This window comes from Pavona decussata, unplaced genomic scaffold (genome assembly GCF_977016875.1).
Source record: "Pavona decussata unplaced genomic scaffold, jaPavDecu1.1 SCAFFOLD_84, whole genome shotgun sequence".
NCBI classification, from domain to species: domain Eukaryota; kingdom Metazoa; phylum Cnidaria; class Anthozoa; order Scleractinia; family Agariciidae; genus Pavona; species Pavona decussata.
Genome location: NW_028145502.1, coordinates 722,501 through 748,518, shown reverse-complemented (window position 1 = coordinate 748,518; position 26,018 = coordinate 722,501). Strand labels below are relative to the sequence as shown.

Below are 26,018 nucleotides of genomic sequence, written 5' to 3'. Positions count from 1 at the left end.
TTTAAGAATCTTATTTACGAGCGAGCTGTAAACCTCGGTTAACTTTTAATCGCGGATTAGCGTTAATCGGCTTTCGAACAACCGGACCCTGTATTTCTTAATGTTTGATTTTGTTATTCACTGTCTATGGAGGTCTTGGTTCCACTACCTCCTAAGAACGTCAGAGCAGACATTTTATAAATTTTGTTAAATTGTCATTTGGGAAAGTTGAAAAACTACGACCATCACTAAAGATCACGGCTCGGTAGTCAGTACCTTTCATTGGAATGGTCACTCGTGAGGATTCTGTACACAGGCTCAAAAGTTAAAACAAGGAAGTTTGCCTGTGGGAGTGAAAGAGTGAACCACAAACAAGGCTCCGTTCATATTCATTCGTGTAAGAAACGCCCCGTTTTCCTTTCACCAACAATGCGTTAAAAGCTTCGCGCTCAAACTACCGTTTTCTCCCGTCCACACTGGAACGCGCTAATATGCTGCCGCGCTACGAGGAACTTTACGATAGTCATCTACCCATGCGACAAATGGACGCGCCCTCGATGCTTGGAATTTGATTGACGTCAGCGTTTTCGAAAGTCGCCGTGTTTGGTGTCCACGCTATGCGATAAGGCTCCGTTTGGAAATGTCTCCACTATCATGGTTGGAGAAAGTTTTCGAGTGTATGCATTCTCAATGAAAACGATAAACCTCTTCGTTCATTTAAGTGTGTAGGCAAATGAGGCCATAATGCATCGAACTATTATTCCGGGATTTAAAAACCTATCATTTTGGTCAGTTTTGACGGGGAATGAGTTTTCGATAGTCCGAAATATATTGTTTTTTCTATCAGGGAAATCATGAGGAAGATAGTTAGAAGAGGAAAGGAGAAGGATCCTTGGGAGAACGTGGATGAAAAGTTGACTAATTTAATGTGAGTAAATATTGCATTGGTTTACTTAGTCTGTAAAAAAGTCTTAAATCAGATAAAAAAGATAGCCCACAACTTGGAAGATCCATTTATGTTTATTTGGTGTTTCTTTGTAGGAGCATTGTCGAGAAACTTCCTGTGTGCCCAGAAAAGGTGGACATGTGAGCCCGCGGAGCGTCATGCGGCGTCATTTACCAGAATACAGTAATCAGCTGGGCGTTTTATGTGCAGGCTCAAACTAAAACAGTAATGCTGAATACTTTTATAATCATCACAAAAGTTGGACAGAGAAATCCTTGCCGTTGTGAAGAATCTTTTCAAGAACGGTCTTCTGAAGCGTTTTAGATTAAAAACTGAAGTCTGCCACTTAGATTTTCTCTTATACTCTGTAAATTGTGGTAATTTCCAATGTTTTCCTTGTAAGATGCGATCTGTATAAGTCGTCATTTTTTAATATCTAGCAAACAACTGAATCCCGAGCAAACGTCATCCTCGTGTGCTTGTTGACCTGGTCTTTGTGTTAAAACGAGGCTGGATTTGACTTTGTTTTGATACAAACCTCTGTTTTTCACATGTAAACAACACGATATCTACATTTGAAAAGTTGAGGTTTGTATCAAAACAAAGTTAACTTCAGCCTCGCTTCCAATCAAAGACCAGGTCACTAATCACACAACTGGAAAATGGAAATTACCCAGGAGTACCTGATGGGGCCGCTCGACTAAAAACCCGCTCTGCAAGCTGGAATAGAGCTGGCTGGGAACTGAAGACATTAGACGGTTTACTGGCTGAAACGTTTCTAAATATCTAGTTTACTGAGAATTTTTAATAAAACACTACAGTCGGACCTCTATCAAGCGGCCACCTATTAAGCGGCCACCCTCCATTAAGCGGCCACTTTCCAAAGTCCCGAATTATTATTTTGTCAGTAAAGTGCTGTATTCGATACCTCTATTCAACGGCCAACCTCTATTAAGCGGCCAGTTTTCAAAGTCCCCAGGGTGGCCGCTTAATAGAGGTCCGACTGTAGTTCTAGCTGGGTAAAAAATGTCTCGTTTGTTTTTCCTGCCTGTCAGGACCCCTGTCAGGCCCGTAAAAAAAACCGTTCTAACACCATCTTAGCCAATGAAATTTGAAGGCAAGTAGCGGGCCAGGAAATAACGGCGGCTCCACTGTTTTCCACGTTGAGTTGTTCTTTCTATCTCTATATCACAAAGTGATTCACAACACACTGTTGATTGATCAAGGGTGGCTTAGGCTCCTGCACTTTAAGATCGTCACTAAGTTTACGGCTACTGAAAACTGGCTGAAGAATGTGGTCAATTTTGTTGCTTAAGTCAGAAAGATGTTTCTTTACCATGTCAGCTGACCTCTGGTCTTTGAATGGTAAGACTATCCGATGAATGTTTTCAGTTTGAGGCGTCGGTAGCGTGTCTCGCGACGTCACAGAAGTAACGAAGTGGGCGATGGTAGAGTTGATAAGAGAATCTGGGTACTTGTGTTGTGTATCACTTTGTATGTGATCTGTGTGATGCAGATTACGTCGGCTATACCAGCCGTCACCTTCACCAACGCATTGATGAACATCGGTTCTCGGACATCGGGAAACACCTAAAGAATAATCACCAAGTCGACACAATTGGCGACCTGACAAGTAACTTCACAATCTTAAAGAAATGTCAGGGAAAGCTTGATTGTTTAATATTCGAAATGCTTTGGATCAGAAAGAAGAGACCGAGTCTAAACACCCAGTCAGACTCCATTCGTGCGAAACTATTTGTCTAACGGACAAAACTCTCATTTTATGAGACCTTCTGAATAAACACCAGACAGTTACTTTTAGTTTTAATTTAATTTATTCTATTTCACACCTTCACTTTACGTATAAATTATCTTTTCTGTTGCATTCTTTACTTGAAAATGGTGCCAGGATGACACCGAAACGTCGTTCCGTTTTTTCGCTCATTTTTATAGTTAATTGTATTTCTAAATTTAATCTTATTATTATTATTATTATTATTATTATTATTATTATTATTATTATTATTATTATTATTATTATTATTATTATTATTATTATTATTATTATTATTATTATTATTATTATTATTATTATTACATACAGAACATGACCAGCGTTTTTTCTTCCACTCGAAAAGGTCGTAAAATACACATGGGCCTCTCCAGGCATATTCCCTCTTCCGGAAATTTGGAATATCCTCCCAATTTTTCGGTGACATTCACGGAAAAGATTTCGAATTTACCAAGTTTTAATATCCTGCTGTATTGAAATTATTTCATGTTTCCCTGACATTTTCCCGAAAATCTCTCCAGATTGCCTGTGGAACAGGCCCTTGATCTTGGACAACTAAGGGTTACAATCTCCCCTGCGCGTAAATGTATTTATCAATGTTATATTTTCAAGGGAACCTGTTAATGTGCAGAATTGGCTTAAAGGCTATGAATAGTACACAATACCCGTCGACCATTTGACGAGGACATGACAAGGGACATGAATGAAACACTTCTTTTCCTACAAAGTCTTCGGGCGACTTGCCAGCCTCAATATCAAAATGGCTGAAAAAGAGAGAAAAATACAGCCGACAGCGGTACCTCTGGACACTGTGCCGGAGCGTTTTACCATGACGATGCACCACGAGATTTCGGCCCGTGGTTCGCTTATGCCAGCTGGAGATGGTTCCACGCTGCTTTCCGATACCTTGTCCCCGACAAGACTGTGTGGGAGAGGAAAGTCAGCCCCTAGACCATATGTGACAGATCCCTTTCGAAGGCAACTTAATTCCACCTTACTGACTTAAACTGAGATTCAGCCGTGTATATATATGACAATGTAGTCATTCTGTCTTCCATGTGGTACGTTGTGAGGTTTGAGCATGCGCATGGGCTAAAACGATATAATAACAGAAGGATGACTTGTGGTCAAACGACCTGTATTCTTGGAGGTACCGCTAGTCTTGGACTCCTTTGACCTTATTTCATTCTTACAATTTGTTTGCCTTTTTTACGAAAACGTTGCTCTTTCTATGGATTGTTGACATTGTTAAGAGAATCAGGTGTTCACTCGAAGAGCTCTTATTACTGTGCCATGTAATGAAAATGTGCCACGTTTGTTACTCCAACAACTCAGATGCTACCTTTTGCCTCCGAAGCCTGGTGTCATCAATCCTCACCCTGGACTGGTTTCTGCTTCGACCGCTGGTAAGATCAATTGCTTCGTGATGAATGCTGGAAGCTGAAAAAGTTGTCACAAAGACAGCACAACAAACTGACAATCCGTGTGTAACCTCCATCGCTTCCGACCAAAATACGGTATCAGCAATTTGAAATATAGCATTCTGGCTTTACGATATTTAGGAGAGATCGGTCTGATCGAGGTGGTGGTGGATTTCTTATCGCAATCAAAACAGCCTCCTTCAAAGCTGTTAAAGAATTTAAATCTGAATTGGAAGCCGAGCTGCAACAGCTTGAGATCATTTTTGCCGAAATTACTACGCTTACTGGTCAAAGAATTTTATTCTGTTTTTGCTGTGGGCCACCCAATGAAGACTTAAGTTGGATGTCTTGGATGGATGTATTCAATAATTTTCTTTACGAAGTTTGTGACCAGTTCGACAATATGGTAAATTCGGGTGATCCTCTGGGACTCCATTGACAGCGCATCAGGTGTTAACGAAGTAACCTTTTATATTGAAACCCTTCACGACCAGACTGAGCTGAGCTCTTGACATGCACAACCCAACAAAAAACCCACTCGTGGCAACAGCATACTTGACCTTATAATCATGAGTGTGCCGAAGCGTGTCAATATAACTAACATACTGTCTCCAAAAGACACGGGGTTTATTACAGACCATAGCATCAGTTACTTTTTAGTTGAGCGCTTTTATAAAAGCCGCACCAAAAACCCTGAGATTTGTCTACGATTATGCAAAAGGCAACTTTGAGGGTCTGCGTACGGCTCTGTCAGCAATTAACAACTCTTCGATCACAGCCAATGACGATATAAATACTGACTGGCATCAGTGGAAAAAGTGAATCGTCAGGTAATGTAATTTAAACGTAAAGAAAACAATGAGACTTAAATTATGCTTATCATTGTTAGTTCGTGTGATATTGTTTCGAAATCAAGCTTAATATAGCAAACATCGTTTCTCCCCTCCGGTTTATCCAATCGGGTTGGGGGGAGGGAGGGTGGAGGTGGCACCGATTTGGTGCTGGTGGGTGGTGGCACTTGAGCTTAAACCTTGACACAAGCACAAGAGCACAAAAGGGGCTGATTTGAGTCGAGTAAGACATACATAGGGGGCAGCAACATACAGACCCATTTCGGACCAAAACGACTCAAAACCCAAACCCTACAATAGCTTTATCAGGTATTACATAATTACGTCTACACCTGTGTAATCTGTATAGGGTACCCCCCTTCCCTAAGGTGAAGAACACGCCACATTCCTGCACGTGATTTATAACAGTGTTGCACGTGTTGAAATTAATCATATTTTGACAATGCGATACAGAGAATGTTTTAGGCACTTATGGTTGTTTTTAGGCGGGGGTGGGGGGGAGGGGGTTGGGATTATTTTTTTAATTTTTTTTTCTTCTGTTCGAGTTTTTGTCGTGATTAAAAGCTTTACATGAATTTCCGTTTTCAATAAGTTGCAAGGTATTCTTTTCTCACACGGTAGAGTTTGAGGCGTGGGAATGTCTTCGTATAAAGCGTTTGCAGTATAGACAAAAAACAAGAGTTTTTGCTCAATACTCCCTCCCCCACCCCTCTCAAAAATAAAGGTCCGTTACTAATATACACCAGGGAATGAGGTAACGCAACGTTCAAAATTCAGAATAACAAACATTAACGGGTGTTTTTATCATGAAAATAACAAAAAAATTTCCTTTGGCCAATCAATGCCATATTTTGAACTTTTGCCAAGTCTGATGATTGCGAACGTACTTGATATATCATTCGTGCGTGCACTGACATGGAAGATAACAGCTTGTCAGGCTGACTAGCCAGTCGGACAATAGCCGTGTCAGCAGGTTATCGCCCAGGTTTTTCTCTGGGAGATAAGAATTAGGTTTTCAGTCGATTCCGACTCCTTGAAGAGTGCATTCCTTTTCTTTGCTGATCTTGAAATTGACGATGACTTTTGTGACTGTTTTGATTCTCTGGTGCTCGCTAAGCTACTCCCAAGGTAAAAGCAGCAGTTTTTTTCTTCTTAATTCTAGTTAATTTTAAATATTTTTTCTACTGGAGCTATCGACTTTAGATGGCTGTGTTGGCGCCTATCCTTGTAAAATGGTTTGTGTACATATTTTTGCGGTTTTGTTCTCGCCAAATCTCGATCATTCGACCCTTCATCCAGGGAACATTTTAAACTTTGAAAGAAACGTGAATTGAAGCGCTTTGCGTTACGATCGTCCGTACTTCAGCAAAAGCGCTTACTACCTACATTTTCACTTTCTTTGTGATCAGTAGTAGTTACGGCATCGCTCTCGTTGTGAAATCCGAAACTTCCCTAATCCATTTGAGTTCATTAGAATTCCCTTTCAGCTTACTAGTTCCCGTTTTACTGTGACTCAAACAAAAGTGATCTATTTATAAAAGCATTTCCGCAAAGTGAAACCTTGTAATCTATCGCTGCCATTCAGTTCTTCTCAGATACATTTACATCGGCACTAGTTCCCCTTTATCTTGATTCCCAAGGTTTTAGCTGAATACCGTGTTTGCTATCCTTTTAGTAGAACGGTATGGCTCATAGATTTAGACCCTATTAACTTCCAAGGTTTTTGTCTCGTTTTCAATCTATGAATTTTCTTTTGGTGGGTATGTAGGGGGTGTGACATGGGTGTGCCATTTGCAGCCAATCAGGATTTCTCTGACTAAATAAATTTAAGTTGCACAAGAGGTTTAGGTCGGTGGTTTTAACCTTGCATCATTATTCAAGGATCTTGTGAATCTGCTTTCGAAATAACGTGGAAAATTAAAAAAGTATATTTTTCGCAACATGAAAATTTGTTGCGCATCGAGGAGTAATACGGGCAACAAACAATAGCAACTTGCAAATTATACAACATTTGTTGCCAGACCAGCTGCAAGAAAATGTTGCCTGTATTGGCCTTTAATCACTTTCTGAACAATTTTAGGCGCACTATAAATCTCGATGACAACTTGTTTTCAAGAAAGGAGTGAAAGAAAGAGCTTTTAAGCTGAGAGAGAACATGAGCTATCCTGCTTAATTATTCGGCCGACTTTCCTGTTGGGACTGTGTCAAAGGTAGACTAAATACCAAACTGGTAATTGTTTTTGTTTTGTTTTTTGTTTTAGGTACAGTAATTTTTTGTTTTTGTTTTTTTTTTTTAATTTGAAGAACTTTCTAGGAGTATTTTGGTATTCTAATGGCAACGTTTAGTGATATTTTTCATTTTTTATACGAACAGCTTGACGCCCTTTGGAAGAATTATCGTTGAGATTATTCTCAAGAGGCGGGGGTGTGTGTCTGGGGAATGAGCACAATTATGAGAACGATAAATTATTATCAGTCAAGACTTGGGTTTCATTTTGCAAATAATGTGAGACAGATGTGTCCCAGCTGCCTTTCTCTTCCTTCTAAACTTTCGGCCGTTACGAAAGCGTGGATTCTCGCGCGTAAGTGTCGCACGCAAGTAGCTAGAGCGTGTGTGACACTCTCGACCTACTCCTGACCTTTTGTTCTACGATTGAGCAGATTTACTTCCTCAAAAATACAAACTGACTTTCGCTAGTCTATCGTTGCTCGTATTTCCTGTGATGCTGTTCGCTCACGTTTCAGACACGTTTTTGATACGTCTTATACACGATTTGGACTCATTTTAGACGCATTTTAGACACGCTTGACACGTCAAATTCAATCCTAGTGTTGATGAACATGACTGTGGCAGACTGGGGTCCAGTGTCTCGGACACAAAATGTTAATGATGGGCAAGAGGAAAAATTAAACGCTTAATCACTGATCTTGAGGGAAACAGTTTATTTCGTTTCGCATGAAAATTTGTGCATCCTGAGGGAATAGTCATTATTAAGTGATTTGTTATATAGCACAACAAAGACATCCTCTGTTCTCAACATTTCCCAATGTCACACTCTCAAAGGCTTTTGGCGTCAAACAGTGCTAATGCTAGATGCCATGTGACTATGAACTAGCCAATGAATGTGTGCACTTTGTCAGCAAAAAATTCAGCTATATAATTAACAATTCTTGATATCAGTATGGGTCTAGGGTAAGAGCCTGAGAGCCTTCTCACCCGCGCCCCCGTTTGGCAAGGAAACTACTGGTAATGCCTGGAGGGCCAAACGTATTACATTCTAAAACATTGACATTTTGCCTCCATTCCAACATAAAGTTCAGCATCCACCACTGGTGAATTGACCTGATAGAGGTATGATGCTTACCAATGTATTTCAATTTTTGTATTAATGCTGTGATGTCATTCTAAACTGAGCTGGAAACATGTGGTGCTGGAAAGCTTATGTGCAAACATAAAGCAAAAAAACAAACATAAAAAAAAATTCCTGATCCCTGTTGTTCAAAGGGCGGATAACTTTATCCAGAGGATGAGTCGCTATCCACAGGATAAAATGAATTAGTTGGAGTACATTTTATTTGCTGAAGAGTGATTTATCTGCTGGATTAAGTTATCTGCTCTTTGAACAACTAAGGCCTGAAGAATGTTACACGTACTTTTATGTATAATAACAAACGTTTAGCATTTTGTCCATCGTTAGTATCATAACTAACACTATCATCTGATTGCTGCATGTGTTATAGAACATGTTCATATTTGAAGAGTGTCAACAAAGTCTATAAAATGGTCGCCAAATTAACTAGGCAAAATTTAGTTCTTGTAAGAGACTATATGCATAATGATGTGGGAAATAAATTAACCAATCTTCAAGCATCTATAAATTTCTTTGGTAGTAACAACACCGTAGCTTGAAGACAGGCAAGCTTTTCTGGCATGGTACCAAACAGTTCCCACTTGTCATTTTGGACATCATAACGCTCAACACCGTCAAGTTTAGATGACTCGGCTTTTTCTCCACCAAACAAATACAAATGGTGATCCAAACTGACCATGGCACATGCAGCTCGAGGCACAATTGGACTAGACACCAGACTCCACTGGTTCACCTCTGGGTCAAACATTTCACAAGTTTCAAGTAATGTTCTGAATGCCACGTCACTATATCCTCCAACCACAAAAATTTTCCCAGAAGAGGCAGCTGCACCGGCAAACCGCCGTGCTACTGTCATACTTGGTTTCTCAGTCCACTGATTAGCTTTTGGGTCAAAGCACTCCACACCTCGCAGACAAGCCCCAAAAGAATAACCACCTAGGACGTAAATATGGTTTCCCATGGCAACTGCACAGTGGGAAGCTCGACCAGTTTTTATTGATTCAGTTCTCTTCCATTCTTCAAGCTTGGGATCATATTTGTCAACCGTCTTCCAATGATTCTCCCCACCTATCAAATAAAGTTCTTCTTCAAAGGAAGTAAGGGAACAGTGTAAAGGGGAAGGCAGTTCATTAGCACAAGAAATCCATTTGTTTTGTTTTGGATTAAAGCTGCACATTGGATCTGATGACTTGCCACCAACTACATACAAATGCCCACAACACACTGCAGCCCCATGACGTGTGCGAGGGAAAGGCATTGTGGGTAGTTGTTGCCAGTGATTTGTGGACATTATCAGGCAATTGGTGCTGCTTGTCCCTGGGCCAGTTGTAGCGTCATGTCCACCAGTAAGAATGACAACAGATTCATTGCTATTTTTAAAGCAAGCACGTGGTTTAAGAGACTTGCCCTGAAAATTATCTGGAAATAAGAAGAAATCCAGTCCTTCAAGCAAAATACTTGTGCAAGTTTTGCTTTTAGAAACCAGCTCTTCAGTTAGAATCTCGCGCAGACTGTACTTTGACATTGAGAAGAGTCTGAGACATTTTAGCAATTCAGGAAATAAGCATTCTCTCGATAGAATATCACGCTTTATCCATGAAACAACCGCTTCGTAAACATCTTCTTCCTTTGAAACCACTATCTCATCGTGGCTGATCAGTTCCTTGACTTCTTCGAAATACAGCGCTTTAAAATCATCCGATTTCACCACAGAGACAAAATTTTCAAATTTATAGGCAATCGCTGCTTCTTTCAGCTCTTTACAGTCATACTGAGAAGCAAACAATTCTAACGCAAGACAATTTGTGGTGTTGATGGAATACCTCAAATATTCAGACATTTTCGTCTTCAAACGTGGAATCAGAAGGTAGTCGGCCAACTTGACCAAATCTTGCGCAATACACTCATTGACGAAAGCTTCGCCGGTGTAAATGAAACGAAGAGCCTCACTCGCTGCAGCAGGAGATTTAAGTTCTTCTAATTCCACAACATTACTTTCGTTTTCTTTAAACCCGCTGGTGAACATAGAGCGGAAGTAGGAGCTTGCGGCTGACAGAACACATCGGTGGGCTGAGAAGTCCTCTCCTTCGATTCGAAGAGTTACGTCGCATAAAATTTTTTCATTCCTTAGCTCATTTAGCTTGGAAAGTAATTCTTCCTTAAACTCGTTGTCACATACTGGGCTTGCTGGCTTTTTCTCTGTATCCATCATGATTTTGCACATCGAACGCCGGGAAGCTCCTTATGGCGTGACTTTTTCCCAGTCTCCACGCGAAGATTTTTGGGGAGGCATACCGGAGAGAGCGAGCAAAGGGGATGATGGGGTCATCTAGCTCACTTGTTGCTATAGGAAAACCCCTGTAAAGTGCACTCTTATTTCGAACAGTAAAACGATGAAAGACAAATATCTTGCACAGGTACAAAATTGTTTGTTACCTTTTGATAATTCCAATTGTTTTCTTTAATATTCAAGTTCTGCTTTTGTTTGCAATGACGTGAGAGCTTCTCCAAAAGCTCCGACTTTAACATTCCTTTGGTCACTTTTTCTCTAACCTTGAGTCCACTGACTATTCTACCCGAACCAGTAAGCCTCATATAGCGTCATAGAGCATGAACACGGCAGGATGATCATGAAACGAACCTGCGTGTTATATACCTGCCAACTTTTTCCGAGTCCAACGCGTGAGATTTTTGTCTCGTCATGACCGGGATTTCCGAAAACGTCCGAGCCATTTCCGAAGATTTCCGACGATTTTCCGAAGACTTCCGAATGTTGCCGAAAATGTCCGACGATATTCCGACGACATTTGAACACTTACGATTCAAGCAGATTGTAGACATTTGAAAGCTTTTGCGATTGTCATAAGGAGCAAAGAAATAATACATAACAAATCTGAAATGAAATAAAGATTTTCTAGAACAACTCATCCGGATTTGTGAGTCAGGCGTGAGATATTGTCCTTGATGCGTGAGATCGATGTCTCTAGTCCCCAGGCATGAGACTCGCGCATAATGCGTGAGAGTTGGCAGGTACTGTGTTACTCCACTGTTTCCCTTTTTGAGAAAGAGCTTGCATGTGTTTTCTTCCTTTGTCAATTTAAGTTTTTCTCTCTGATCTACTTAAATCCACGCGGAATGTGTGAACTTATGTTTTAAATTTCAGTCAGTTTTACCTTGAGGAACCGCAAATTCCTTGGTTAATTTTTTCTCGCTTACAAATCCATGTTTGTTCGGTGATGCGAATACTTAAAATGAATTTCATGAAACAGTCTTTAACTCTTACTCTTTAACAGTCTTAAAATCCCTTCACGCACTTACCCTAGCAGCTAACTTTTAGTTTTCTTACACTTAAACCCATGCACATTGTGTGAGTAGTGACCTTACACCGCGTCTTGGACGCAAAATGTTAATGAATGGCAAGAGTTAGTAAGTAAGTAAGTAAGTGAACTTTATTTAGACAGGGTGGCCCAATCAGCTACGGGGCTGTTATCCTGAGGGGCCCTGTATACACCTAAAATAATTGTTATTATAGTATGAGAAAAAAATTACAATATATATGACTCAAACACTTTTGGGTTAAAATATCATAGGATAGAAAAAATAAATAAAGACATTTGCACACTAAGAAAAAAATCTATGCAAAATCGTGTTTCATCATTAGTCGCTTAAAAGCCTCCAAGGACGCTGCCCGTTTGTATGTTTCAGGTAGCGAATTAAAAAAAATCGCTCCGTAGTTACATTTCTTGATATCAATGTGGGTCTAGGGTAAGAGCCTTCTCACCCCTGCCCCCATTTGGCAAGGAACCTACTGGTAATGCCTGGACGACCAAACTTATTAAATTCTTAAACATTGTCGATTTAAATGTTCTTACAACATAGCCAGTCTGATGAATTTCTTCAAGAATTCTTAAACATTGACATTTTGCCTCCATTCCAACATGAAGTTCAGCATCCACCACTGGTGAATTGGCCTGATAGAGGTATGATGCTTACCAATGTATTTCAATTTTCGTATCAATGCTGTGATGTCATTCTAAACAGAACTGAAAACATGTGGTGCTGGACAGCTTATGTGCAAACATAAATTTTAATTAATAAACTGAATGCAGGAAAAACAAACATAAAATTAAATTCCTGACCCCTGTTGTTCAAAGAGTGGATAACTTTATCCAGCGGATGAATCGCTATTCAAAGGATAAAATGCATTAGTTTGAGTACATTTTATTCGCTGAATAATGATTTATCTGCTGGATTAGGTTAGCTGCTCTTTGAACAACTAAGGTCTGAAGAATATTACATGTACTTTTATGTATAATAACAAACGTTTAGCATTTTGTCCATCTTTAGTATCATAACTATCACTATCATCTGATTGCTGCAGGTGTTACAGAACATGTTTGTGTCAGCAAAGTTTATAAAAAGGTCGCAAAATTACACTAGGCAAAATTTAGTTCTTGTAAGAGACTATATGCATGATAATGTAGGAGTAATATAATCAATCTTCATGCATCTTTCAAAAACTCATTAATAAGTCATAAGCCCATTGGCGTATCAAATGGTTGATAAAACATCATGTGCAGTGGTTTTAAAACCCGATAAAACCTCTTCCTTATTAGTATCACCGGTGTTTAATGTTTTCCTTGTATGCTAATATCCAATTTCACAAAAGCATCATTGTTATTAACTCTCTTGACATGCACTTTTCCAGGAATGTTTTTGAACCCATTCAGAAAACTCGCAGCCAAGTTTTATCAGGTCTAAAACCGTGGCTTTAAATCCCGACAAAACACTGCTGCTCTTGTTTTAAACATCTACACTAATATATGTTTAGCATTTTGTACATCATTAGTATCACAACTATCACTATCATCTGATTGCGCAGGTGTTATAGAACATATTCATGTCAACAAAGTTTATATAAAGGTTGCCAAGCTAGCATGTATAATAATGTAAGAAAAAAAATTCACCAATCTTCAAGCATCTATAAATTTCTTTGGTAGTAACAACACTGTAGCTTGAACACAGGCAAGCTTTTCTGGCATGGTACCAAATATTTCCCACTTGTCATTTTGGACATCATAACGTTCAACACTGTCAAGTTTAGATGAGTCAGGTTTTTCTCCACCAAACAAATACAAATGGTGATCAAAACTGACCATGGCACATGCAGCTCGAGGCGCAATTGGGCTAGACACCAGACTCCACTGGTTCACCTCTGGGTCAAACATTTCACAAGTTTCTAGTAATGTTGTGCATGCCTTGTCATTATATCCTCCAACAACAAAAATTTTCCCAGAAGATGTAGCTGCACCAGCACACCGCCGTGCTACTGTCATACTTGGTTTCTCAGTCCACTGATTAGCTGATGGGTCAAAGCACTCCACACCTCGATGACAAACACCAGAACACCAACCACCTAGGACATAAATAAGGTTTCCCATAGCAACTGCACAGTGGGAAGCTCGACCAGTTTTCATTGGTTCAATTCTCTTCCATTCTTCAAGCTTGGGATCATATTTGTCAACCGACTTCCAATGATTGTTCCCACCTATCAAATAAAGTTCTTCATTAAAAGAAGTGAGGGAACAGTTTAAAGGCGAAGGCAGTTCATTAGCACAAGAAATCCATTTGTTTTGTTTTGGATTATAGCTGCACATTGGATCTGATGACTTGCCACCAACTACAAACAAATGTCCACAACACACTGCGGCCCCATGACGTGTGCGAGGCAATGGCATTGTGGGTAGTCGTTGCCAGTGATTTGTGGATATTACAAGACAATTGGTACTGCTTGTCCCTGGGCTAAATGAGCTGTCATGTCCACCAGTAAGAATGACGACGGATTCATTGCTATTTTTAAAGCAAGCACGTGGTTTAAGAGACTTGCCCTGAAAATTATCTGGAAATAAGAAGAAATCCAGTCCTTCAAGCAAAATACTTGTGCAAGTTTTGCTTTTAAAAACCAGTTCTTCAGTTAGAATCTTTCGCAGACCGTACTTTGACATTGAGAAGAGTCTGAGACATTTTAGCAATTCAGGAAATAAGCATTCTCTCGATAGAATGTCATGCTTTACCCATGAAACAACCGCTTCATAAACATCTTCTTCCTTTGAAACCACTATCTCATCATGGCTGATGAGTTCCTTGACTTCTTCGAAATCCAGCGCTTTAAAATCATCCGATTTCACCACAGAGACAAAATTCTTAAATTTATAGGCAATCGCTGCTTCTTTCAGCTCTTTACAGTCATACTGAGAAGCAAACGATTCTAACGCAAGACAATTTGTGGTGTTGATGGAATACCTCAAATATTCAGACATTTTCGTCTTCAAACGTGGAATGAGAAGGTAGTCGGCCAACTTGACCAAATCTTGAGCAATACACTCATTAACGAAAGCTTCGCCGGTGTAAATGAAACGAAGAGCCTCACTCGCTGCAGCAGGAGATTTAAGTTCTTCTAATTCCACAACACTACTTTCGTTTTCTTTAAACCCGCTGGTGAACATAGAGCGGAAATAGGGGCTTGCGGCTGACAGAACACATCGGTGGGCTGAGAAGTCCTCTCCTTCGATTCGAAGAGTTACGTCGCATAAAATTTTTTCATTCCTTAGTTCATTTAGCTTGGAAAGTAATTCTTCCTTAAACTCGTTGTCACATACTGGGCTTGCTTGCTTTTTCTCTGTATCCATCATGATTTTGCACATCGAACGCCGGGAAGCTCCTTATGGCGTGACTTTTTCCCAGTCTCCACGCGAAGATTTTTGGGAAGGCATACCGGAGAGAGCGAGCAAAGGGGATGATGGGGGTCATCTAGCTCACTTGTTGCTATAGGAAAACCCCTGTAAAGTGCACTCTTATTTCGAACAGTAAAACGATGAAAGACAAATATCTTGCACAGGTACAAAATTGTTTGTTACCTTTTGATAATTCCAATTGTTTTCTATATATTCAAGTTCTGCTTTTGTTTGCAATGACGTGAGAGCTTCTCCAAAAGCTCCGACTTTAACATTCCTTTGGTCACTTTTTCTCTAACCTTGAGTCCACTGACTATTCTACCCGAACCAGTAAGCCTCATATAGCGTCATAGAGCATGAACACGGCAGGATGATCATGAAACGAACCTGCGTGTTATATACCTGCCAACTTTTTCCGAGTCCAACGCGTGAGATTTTTGTCTCGTCATGACCGGGATTTCCGAAAACGTCCGAGCCATTTCCGAAGATTTCCGACGATTTTCCGAAGACTTCCGAATGTTGCCGAAAATGTCCGACGATATTCCGACGACATTTGAACACTTACGATTCAAGCAGATTGTAGACATTTGAAAGCTTTTGCGATTGTCATAAGGAGAAAAGAAATAATACATAAATCTGAAATGAAATAAAGATTTTTTAGAACAACTCGTCCGGATTTGTGAGTCAGGCATGAGATATTGTCCTTGATGCGTGAGATCGATGTCTCTAGTACCCAGGCGTGAGACTCGCGCATAATGCGTGAGAGTTGGCAGTTATAGTGTTACTCCACTGTTTCCCTTTTTGAGAAAGAGCTTGCATGTGTTTTCTTCCTTTGTCAATTTAAGTTTTTCTCTCTGATCTACTTAAATCCACGCGGAAGGTGTAAACTTATGTTGTAAATTTCAGTCAGTTTAACCTTGAGGAACCGCAAATTCCTTGGTTAATTTTTTCTCGCTTATAAATCCATGTTTGTTCGGTGACGCGAATACTTAAAATGAATTTCATGAAACAGTCTTTAACTCATACTCTTTCACAGTCTTAAAATCCCTTCACGCACTTACCCTCGAAGCTAACTTTTAGTTTTCTTACACTTAAACCCATGCACATCGTGTGAGTAGTGACCTTACACCGCGTCTTGGACGCGAAATGTTAATGAATGGCAAGAGTAACATTTCTTGATATCAATGTAGGTCTAGGGTAAGAGCCTTCTCACCCCTGCCCCCGTTTGGCAAGGAACCTACTGGTAGTGCCTGGACGACCAAACTTATTAAATTCTAAAACATTGACATTTTGCCTTCATTCCAACATGAAGTTCAGCATCCACCACTGGTGAATTGGCCTGATAGAGGTATGATGCTTACCAATGTATTTCAATTTTCGTATCAATGCTGTGATGTCATTCTAAACAGAACTGAAAACATGTGGTGCTGGACAGCTTATGTGCAAACATAAATTTTAATTAATAAACTGAATGCAGGAAAAACAAACATAAAATTAAATTCCTGACCCCTGTTGTTCAAAGAGTGGATAACTTTATCCAGCGGATGAATCGCTATCCAAAGGATAAAATGCATTAGTTGGAGTACATTTTATTCGCTGAATAATGATTTATCTGCTGGATTAGGTTAGCTGCTCTTTGAACAACTAAGGTTTGAAGAATATTACACGTACTTTTATGTATAATAACAAACGTTTAGCATTTTGTCCATCTTTAGTATCATAACTATCACTATCATCTGATTGCTGCAGGTGTTACAGAACATGTTTGTGTCAGCAAAGTTTATAATCAAAGGCTCCTGTGAGCCAACTCGTGAATGCAGATGACACATAGTAATTGCAATTTAGACGGCTACGGAAACTTCCTCAAAAGCTAAAAGAAATTATATCTTTGCCCGATTATGTAACGAAAAATGACCATTCTTGTACTATTAAAATGATTGTCAAATTATTCTGTACAGATTGAATAAGCCGATTATTCTGATGCGCCGATTAAAAAATATCACGTGTTTTTTTTATTCAAAGTTTATAGGAGCACGCCATGTGCAGCTACGTCATGCAAATTTGTGTGATAGTCCGCGGCTACTGGATTTCGCGATCGGGCTAGTGGATTCTAACCATCACTTGCCCGATGGGCAAGTGAAGTTTTTTTGGGAATTAAAATTACAAAATTACTGTAGGGCAAGCCGATCTCACAAAGGGAAATATGTTCAACAAAGTATCGCATTACGATTCATGCCCGACATAAATGCGTGAAATTTTTCCTTTGGAGTTCTGTCCACGCAATCCTCAAGTAAAAATAATGAACTATGACAAGCTCTTGCTAAATAAGAATTATTTATCGACCACGTCCTTTTGCTTTCCCATAAATTACGAGTTGTAAATTTCGAAAATGAAAAGCTGAAAAGATCTTGAAGTGTTCATTTCACCAGAAATTTGCATAATTTTGTTTACGATGTCAATGATGCGTGACATGGCACGTTCCGCTTTCGCGTGAAAACTGACAAATTAAATTATTTTTTAATTAAATTATTTCTAAATTAAATTATTTTTAATTCTTATAAGAAACCGCACTCTGTAGAAAAAAACACGAAAAAAACCTATAACTTTGCTCAGATTCAACGAAAAATCTCCATTCTTACACTAAAATGATTGTCAAATTATTCTCTACAGAATGAATGAGAGAATTCTGACGCGTTTTTTTCACTAATTGAGTTTACGACCCCGAACTTTCTGAAAAACTGAAGAAACTTGTAACTTTGCTCAGATTGAACGAAAAATCTCCATTCTTGCACTAAATGATCGTCAAATTATTCTCTACATATTGAATAAGAATTTCCTGATGCGCCGTGAACAACAAATGTTCGCGTGTTTTTTCCACTAATTGAATTTAAAACTCATTTACTGCGCACGCCCGAAAGTTAACGACAAAACCGACCGACCGACCGACCGACCGACCAACTAACCAACCAAGTGCACAGTCAACTATCGCTATAACTCGTTCATTGCGCTACGCGCATTCACGAGTTAAAAAGGTCGCAAAATTACACTGGGCAAAATTTAGTTCTTGTAAGAGACTATATGCATGACAATGTAGGAGTAACATAATCAATCTTCATGCATCTTTCAAAAACTCATTAATAAGTCATAAGCCCATGGCGAATCAAATGGTTGATAAAACATCATGTGCAGTGGTTTTAAAACCCGATAAAACCTCTTCCTTATTAGTATGCGGTGTTTAATGTTTTCCTTGTATGCTAATATCCAATTTCACAAAAGCATCATTGTTATGAACTCTCTTGACATACACTTTTCCAGGAATGTTTTTGAACCCATTCAAAAAACTCGCAGCACGTGTTTTATCAGGTCTAACGCCGTGGTTTTTAATCCCGACAAAACACTGCTGCTCTTGTTTTAAACATCTACACTAATATATGATTAGCATTTTGTACATCATTAGTATCACAACTATCACTATCATCTGATTGCGCAGGTGTTATAGAACATATTCATGTCAACAAAGTTTATAAAAAGGTTGCCAAGCTAAACAAGGCAAGATTTAGTTCTTTTAAGAGACCATATGCATAATAACGTAAGAAAATTAAAAATTAACCAATCTTCAAGCATCTATAAATTTCTTTGGTAGTAACAACACCGTAGCTTGAACACAGGCAAGTTTTTCTGGCATGGTACCAAATAGTTCCCACTTGTCATTTTGGACATCATAACGTTCAACACTGTCAAGTTTAGATGAGTCAGGTTTTTCTCCACCAAACAAATACAAATGGTGATCCAAACTGACCATGGCACATGCAGCTCGAGGCACAATTGGACTAGACACCAGACTCCACTGGTTCACCTCTGGGTCAAACATTTCACAAGTTTCTAGTAATGTTGTGCATGCCTTGTCATTATATCCTCCAACTACAAAAATTTTCCCACAAGATGTAGCTGCACCAGCAAACCGCCGTGCTAATGTCATACTTGGTTTCCCAGTCCACTGATTAGCTAATGGGTCAAAGCACTCCACACTTCGATGACAAACACTAGAACACCAACCACCTAGGACATAAATAAGGTTTCCCATAGCAACTGCACAATGGGAAGCTCGACCAGTTTTCATTGATTCAATTCTCTCCCATTCCTCAAGCTTGGGATCATATTTGTCAACCGACTTCCAATGATTGTTCCCACCTATCAAATAAAGTTCTTCTTTAAAAGAAGTGAGGGTACAGTGTAAAGGGGAAGGCAGTTCGTTAGCACAAGAAATCCATTTGTTTTGTTTTGGATTAAAGCTGCACATTGGATCTGATGACTTGCCACCAACTACATACAAATGCCCACAACACACTGCAGCCCCATGACGTGTGCGAGGAAATGGCATTGCAGGTAGTAGTCGCCAGTGATTTGTGGACATTATCAGACAACTGGTGTTGCTTGTCCCTGGACCGGCTGTGTTGTCATGTCCGCCAGTAAGAACAACAACGGTTTCATTGCTATTTTTAAGGCAAGCACGAGGTTTAAGAAACTTGCCCTGAAAATTATCTGGAAACAAGAAGAAATCCAGTCCTTCTTGCAAAATACTTGTGCAAGTTTTGCTTTTAAAAACCAGCTCTTCAGTTAAAATCTCGCGCAGACTGTACTTTGATATTGAGAAGAGTCTCAGGCATTTAAGCAATTCAGGAAATAAGCATTCTCTTGATAGAATGTCATGCTTTACCCATGAAACAACCGCTTTATAAACATCTTCTTCCTTTGAAACCACTATCTCATCATGGCTGATGAGTTCCTTGACTTCTTCGAAATCCAGCACTTTAAAATCGTCCGATTTCACCACAGAGACAAAATTTTCAAACTTACAGGCAATCGCTGCTTCTTTCAGCGCTGTACAGTCATACTGAGAAGCAAACGATTCTAGCGCAAGACAATTTGTGGTGTCGATTGAATTCCTCAAATATTCAGACATTTCCGTCTTCAAACGTGGAATGAGAAGGTAGTCGGCCAACTTGACCAAATCTTGCGCAATACACTCATTAACGAAAGCTTCGCCGGTGTAAATGAAACGAAGAGCCTCGCTCGCTGCGGCAGGAGATTTAAGTTCTTCTAATTCCACAACATTACTTTCGTTTTCTTTAAACCCGCTGGTGAACATAGAGCGGAAATAGGGGCTTGCGGCAGACAGGACACATCGGTGGGCAGAGAAGTCCTCTCCTTCAATTCGAAGAGTTACGTCGCATAAAATTTTTTCATTCCTTAGTTCATTTAGCTTGGAAAGTAATTCTTCCTTAAACTCGTTGTCACATACTGGGCTTGCTTGCCTTACTAGCTTTTCCTCTGTACCCATCATGATTTTGCACATCGAACGACACGATAGCTCCTGCTAGCGTGACTTGTTCCCAGTCGCCACGCGAAGATTTTTGGGGAGGCATACCGGAGAGAGCGAGCAAAGGGGATGATGGGGGTCATCTAGCTCACTTGTTGCAATAGGAAAACTCCTGTAAAGTGCACTCTTATTTTGAACAATAAAACGATGAAAGACAAATATCTTGCACAGGTACAAAAAAGTTTGTTACCTTTTGATAATTACAATTGTTTTCTTTAATATTCAAGTTCTGCTTTTGTTTGCAATGACGTGGAGCTTCTCCAAAAGCTCTGTCTTTAACAGCCTTTTAGTCACTTTTTTTTCTCTTACCTTGAGTCCACTGACTATTCTACCCAAACCAGTAAGCCTCGTATAGCGTCATAGAGCATGAACACGGCAAGATGATCATCAAACGAACGTGCGTGTTACTGCCTCCCCTGTTTTCCTTTTTGAGAAAGAGAGCGCCCATTTGTGCTTGTGCGTGTATTCTTCCTTTGCCAATTTAAGTTTTTCTCTCTACTTAAATCCACGTGGAATGTGTGAACTTATGTTTTAAAATTCAGTCAGTTTAACCTTGAGGACCCACAAAATCCACGCTTAATTTTTTCTCGCTTACAAATTCCATGTTTATTCGGTAACGGCTACGCGAATACTTAAATGAATTTCATGAAACAGTCTTTAACTCTAACTCTTACTCTTACGCACTTACTTGTTTGAGTAGAATAGTCAGTGGACTCAAGGTTAGAGAAAAAAAGTGACCAAAAGGCTGGTTTCTCGCACTTAAACCCGCGCGCATTGCGGTGTGAGTAGTGACCTTAAACCGCGTCTTGGACGCGAAATGTTAATGAATGGCAAGAGTAACATTTCTTGATATCGTTGTGGATCTTGAACAATGTATTTTATTTTGAGTTGAAGGTTAAACATGGCACGGAGGAGAATTATTTTGTGCTTGAGAGTAAAAAAAAATGGAATACTGATTTCCTTTCCTTTCTGTCCACAGCCGCCAGCGTATGTTATGAAAAATATGGCTGCTTCTCGGACGAGCCTCCTTTCGACAACTCTTTAATGGCCCTCCCTTCCCATCCTGAGTCCATTGGCACGAAATTTTCTCTGTACACGAGGGCAAACGCTCTAAAGAAAGAAGAATTCCTTAGCGCTGATAACTCCTCCAGAAGTAACTCTTCATTCAACCCCTTACGAAAAGTCAAGTTTATCATCCACGGTTTTACTCAAAACGGTCAGACTAGCTGGGTAAACAAAATGGCGCTTGAATTGCTCAAAAAGGAGGCAATGAACGTGATTGTCGTAGACTGGGGACTAGGGTCCAGTGTCTTAAACCTGTACGACGTCGCGGCCGGAAATACGCGCCTTGTTGGAGTGCAAGTGGCACATTTGATTGACGTGTTGAATCGGAAGTTTCAAGTGCCGTTAAAGAAGTTTCACATCATTGGACACAGCCTCGGAGCACAAGTGGCTGGTTTTGCGGGCGAAAAGTTGCGAAAAGGCGGGAAAGTCATTGGACGAATAACAGGTATCACTAACGTCGTATAGAGCAATTTTCAAGTGAGTGTCGTAAAAACAAAACCAAAGTAATTACTCTGACCAATCACACACGCAAACAGTGAGATGGACCAATCAGAATTGAAATACACAAAACCGGCGTAAAGCTGGGGAAACGAATGCGAGAACTGAGGCAGGACCGTCATGGGCTCTGGGTGTATGTTACCAAGTTTAATTCATGAGCCGAGTTTCTCCCTTGTCGTTGCTATATACTGTTTATTATTAATTACATTTGCTGTTTTGAATTACAGGATTAGATCCCGCCGCACCTGGGTTTGATCTTGACAACCCGGCCGTAAGACTGGACCCTACTGACGCCATGTTTGTCGACGTCATCCATACTGACATCAGAAAAGGCGCCCTTGACAGTTCTTTGGGGCTTCAACGGCCGTGTGGTCACGTGGACTTCTACCCTAACGGGGGGAAACAACAGCCGGGATGTGGAGCTTCGCACATTGTAGAAGGTACTGGCAAACTAAGAGATCATGATGATTTCTTATACCAAGAGGTTATGATATAATTATACTTTCCTGCTTAGATCTTCTATTCAAATTAACCTCTAAAATCGTACCCAGTTTCAGATCATAATGGCAAAATGTATTCTACCGTCTTTCAGATCCGAAATGGCTGTGTAGTGTAAACCTGTTTGAGTTGACTGATGTTTTGACAACCTGATCGGAGGTGATCATCAGAGCCAAGTGACTCGACTCCGATGATGACCTCCACTCAGTTTGTCAAAACGTCAGTCAAACAGACACCGGAAAACCACCATACCGAAAAACTGAGATGGTGATTGGTACATTTACCCATAATTCTAAGCGTAAGAAAACCCTAAGAACGCTGATAGAAACGCATTTGGAAGTTCACAAAACTTCAAACCTAGCATTTCTCAAAAAAATATGACTTTCTATGTCTTATTGGCTGTGTTAGATTCTCAAGGTATTGTGGTAAAATGTACATACAGCAGCCATCATTTCTCTTACGGTAGATTATAGTCCTTCGCTCAAATCTCGTCCCAAAGTCTTCAGGTTCTTTGGCCAGTGATTCGTAGCCAGGAGAGACTCTGTGGGAATCGAAAACATCCATTTGATTAGATGTCCCGTACGGTTCGGCTTTGTCTTCCACTCGCAATTTTTACCGCAGAAATCCTGCGATATTTTTTTCTATACGACCAACCGCTGGCCAAAGAGCCGAGGACTCTAGGTTCGAGATTGCCCTTCTCTACACTCACCAAGATGATCACAATTTACCTTCGTATGGCATGATTCCTGGGTTCAAAACACAGTAAATTGCCTATATGGGGTACTATCCTTCTCTCTATGCCTGTTTAAGGGGATACGGTCGAGGTGTTCGAACATTGTCAGTTCATCACCACCCCTCCCCTGTTAATTTGTTTCAGATGCAGTGGATACCTTCTTGGATGATGCTCGAGTCTCTTTACCATGGATAGTCGCCTGCAATCACATGAAGTCAGTGGCTTATTTCACGGCCTCCATCAATAACCCATGCGCAATGACAGCCTTCCCATGCAACAGCTGGAGAGATTTTCAAAAGGGAAAGTGTTTCTCGTGCGAAGGCGCATGTTCTCAAATGGGATATAACGCTGACCAATACCGTGTCAACAAACGTGTATTAGCATTCTTGAAAACTGAGGAGCACAAGCCATTCTGTGGTAATTATTTCAGTACATTTTATATTTAGTTTGCTTCACGACTTAAGTGCCAAATTTGCAGATCAGGACCGGGTTGTTCAAAAGCCGATTAACGCTAATCCACGATTGAAAGTTAACCGAAGAGTCGTTGTTGATTAGCAATTAAACTCGAGTCAAAGTTTGCGTTAATCCAGGTTGAGCTTAATCGGGCTTTGAACAACTGGGCCCAGTGCTGGAACAAACTTAAAACCAATCACAAAATCAGACTAACAAATGTAAACAACTTTAATTCGAATCCCAACTTGTTACTAGTTTTCTCGGCGTAAAATTGGCTTTCATTTTTCTTATTGTTTTTTGCATCGTTTTTATACGGCTTTCGTTAACTTTTCCACCGATACAAAGTTACCAGAAACTCCCAAAAACCCAGCTAATTTCTAAGCTTCTTTGCCGCAGAACTAAGCATTGCTTTATTTTGTGCTCTTTCTTCTTCTAGTTGGCGATAACTATTACGGCATCACCTTACTCTCAGGAGACCGAGCTGAGCGATTTCTTTTCAACATGTTCAACAACAAAATTAAAATCAAGTTAACTGGAAGCAATGGAGAAGTGGAAACAAACGAAGCAAGGTATTTTTTAAATTCATATACTATGATATTGTGTATAATTATGTCATTTTTTGAAGAATTGAATAAAAAATGTCTCCTAGTCGTGAGAACATTTAAGTCGAAAAAATATATAAGTTCCTCCTTATACCTGGGTGACATCTTTACCCGTAGGATGTTAGCTGATAGCTACTAGCAGTGAGCCAATCAGAGCGTACAACTGCTTGAAAATAGTAAGGAGCATTTTTATTCCTTCGCCCATAAATAAGAGAGAGCCCTCCCGCGCGCGCCCAATATTTTTCACTCACCTGCTACGCAGACTAGCTCCTTTGAGACTAAACCATCTTTAATACTTTTCTGAGTCGCGTGCTCATGGTTTATTGGTCGTTGCTAAGAAACAGGAAATTTTTAGGAACTGAAAAACAGCACGACAATTGGGGAGGTGTAACGAAATGTTTCTCAGCATAGAATTCTTCCTATGAATACTTAAACGGCTTTTTCTTTCAAAATGTGACAGTGATTTTTGTTCTTTTAACATTGCATTTTTTTTTACTTCAGAGACGTTAAATTTAGCAAAGAGAGTTTGGTCCTCTCTTCGGCTCATGACATTGGAAAACTGCAGTCTATCGATGTACAATTCAAAGGTTCAGGATTTTACCTAAAGGAAGTCAGTGTGTACTCAAAAGCAGAAAACAAGAGGTACGAAATTTTCATCTTGACTCAATCTCGAGCTCATTTATGGACGCGCCCAAGCAATTGGCAAAAGAAAATTCACCATCATTAATACGCCATTCAACATGTTCAAGAATACCAACAACACTTTCTCCCACAGCCCCATCTCCTTCGCTCCATTTATTAATTGTGTTCGACGTAGAAGGAACGCACTCCTAATACAGATTGGAGTCGAGATTGTATGGGACAATAACGAATGAATAGATCTTGGGACGCGTATCTGGCATCCCTCAGCAGATTTTGCAGGGGCGGATGACATAAAACAACAGGGAGGAACTCAATCCTCATATGAAGCTGACCCCCCTAACTGGTCCTCTATCATCAACAACTTGGCAAAGGGATCGAGATCATCGAACGCACTCCCTAATCTTTGATTATTACTAGTTATATATCATGCTGCATTTTCATAGGCGATGGCCATGGTTTCGAGATGTTAAAAACTGAATGACTCGAGTTACGGTTGAGTGAAATGTTTAACCAGCTTTCTTGTGTTCAAGGTACAAAGCATGTTTTGAAGAACATCTTGGAAGTTACCTTTCATACCTCACGTTTTCATCCTACACCAGGAAACTTAGAGAAGGAACTTACCGTTGCTGAGAGTCAAGGTACGGCCTTTCCTTACTGTTGTTCATAAATCAGTTCTTCATAACCAAATCAGAGCTCTGTAACACCATGCAAACAGCAAAAAGGGCGAAAACATGTAGCGAATGGAAAACGCGGGAAAGTTATGCACGATTCAAAAGCACAGAAAGGCATAAAACGATTAGAAAGCGCGGGCAAGCATGGAACGAGTCAAACGCGAGGAACATGGCACGAGTGCGTGCGTGCGTGCGTGGAAAGAGGAGGAAGAGGAGTGAAAAGCGGTAAAGAAGGGAATGATTGATAGAGGGCCAAAGAAAGCGTGAAACAAGGGCGCCCTAATGAGACGAATGGAACACAAGTTCGAAAAAGCGTGAAACAAGGGCACCCTGTTAAAACGAATGGAACATGCGTGCAAAAAAGTGTGGAACAAGTTGAGGG

General features: G+C 40.1%; 5 protein-coding genes across 8 annotated transcripts in view; 2 read left to right on the top strand and 3 right to left on the bottom strand.

Annotated features, from left to right (window-relative positions):
• LOC146475289 (uncharacterized) overlaps positions 1-1,096 on the top strand; it is a 32,501-nt gene extending 31,405 nt beyond the window's left edge. Inside the window, exons 14-15 of the mRNA XM_085115658.1 lie at positions 827-907; positions 1,021-1,096. Of these exons, the coding sequence (XP_084971784.1) occupies positions 827-907; positions 1,021-1,069 (130 nt within the window). The 3' untranslated portion in view covers positions 1,070-1,096. The remainder of the gene's footprint in view (positions 1-826; positions 908-1,020) is intronic.
• A 3,716-nt stretch (positions 1,097-4,812) lies between these two features.
• LOC146475285 (pancreatic lipase-related protein 2-like) overlaps positions 4,813-26,018 on the top strand; it is a 21,471-nt gene continuing 265 nt past the window's right edge. The window contains exons 1-7 of one of the 4 annotated variants that reach the window (XM_085115664.1): positions 4,813-4,968; positions 21,454-21,984; positions 22,265-22,477; positions 23,413-23,685; positions 24,158-24,290; positions 24,825-24,965; positions 25,496-25,603. In XM_085115664.1, coding sequence (XP_084971790.1) covers positions 21,519-21,984; positions 22,265-22,477; positions 23,413-23,685; positions 24,158-24,290; positions 24,825-24,965; positions 25,496-25,595 — 1,326 coding nt within the window. In that variant the 5' untranslated portion in view covers positions 4,813-4,968; positions 21,454-21,518 and the 3' untranslated portion in view covers positions 25,596-25,603. Of the gene's footprint in view, positions 4,969-5,945; positions 6,118-15,158; positions 15,259-20,528; positions 20,646-21,453; positions 21,985-22,264; positions 22,478-23,412; positions 23,686-24,157; positions 24,291-24,824; positions 24,966-25,495; positions 25,604-26,018 lie in introns of those variants that run through there. The other 3 variants (XM_085115663.1, XM_085115666.1, XM_085115665.1) reach the window with 3 other exon arrangements.
• LOC146475288 (kelch-like protein 12) lies at positions 8,707-10,659 on the bottom strand. Its single transcript, XM_085115662.1, has one exon. The coding sequence runs from the start codon at positions 10,582-10,584 to the stop codon at positions 8,854-8,856; it is 1,731 nt and encodes a 576-aa protein (XP_084971788.1). The 5' UTR covers positions 10,585-10,659; the 3' UTR covers positions 8,707-8,853.
• On the bottom strand, positions 13,304-15,161 carry LOC146475287 (kelch-like protein 12). The gene has a single exon (XM_085115661.1). It carries the CDS (start codon positions 15,062-15,064, stop codon positions 13,334-13,336), a length of 1,731 nt encoding a protein of 576 aa, XP_084971787.1. The 5' UTR covers positions 15,065-15,161; the 3' UTR covers positions 13,304-13,333.
• LOC146475286 (kelch-like protein 12) lies at positions 18,578-20,560 on the bottom strand. The gene has a single exon (XM_085115660.1). It carries the CDS (start codon positions 20,448-20,450, stop codon positions 18,711-18,713), a length of 1,740 nt encoding a protein of 579 aa, XP_084971786.1. The 5' UTR covers positions 20,451-20,560; the 3' UTR covers positions 18,578-18,710.

What these genes read in the sequence shown, in the direction of transcription:
- LOC146475288 (XM_085115662.1), bottom strand. Translation starts at nt 10,584, where the DNA reads ATGTGCAAAATCATGATGGATACAGAGAAAAAGCCAGCAAGCCCAGTA.
- LOC146475287 (XM_085115661.1), bottom strand. Translation starts at nt 15,064, where the DNA reads ATGTGCAAAATCATGATGGATACAGAGAAAAAGCAAGCAAGCCCAGTA.
- LOC146475286 (XM_085115660.1), bottom strand. Translation starts at nt 20,450, where the DNA reads ATGTGCAAAATCATGATGGGTACAGAGGAAAAGCTAGTAAGGCAAGCA.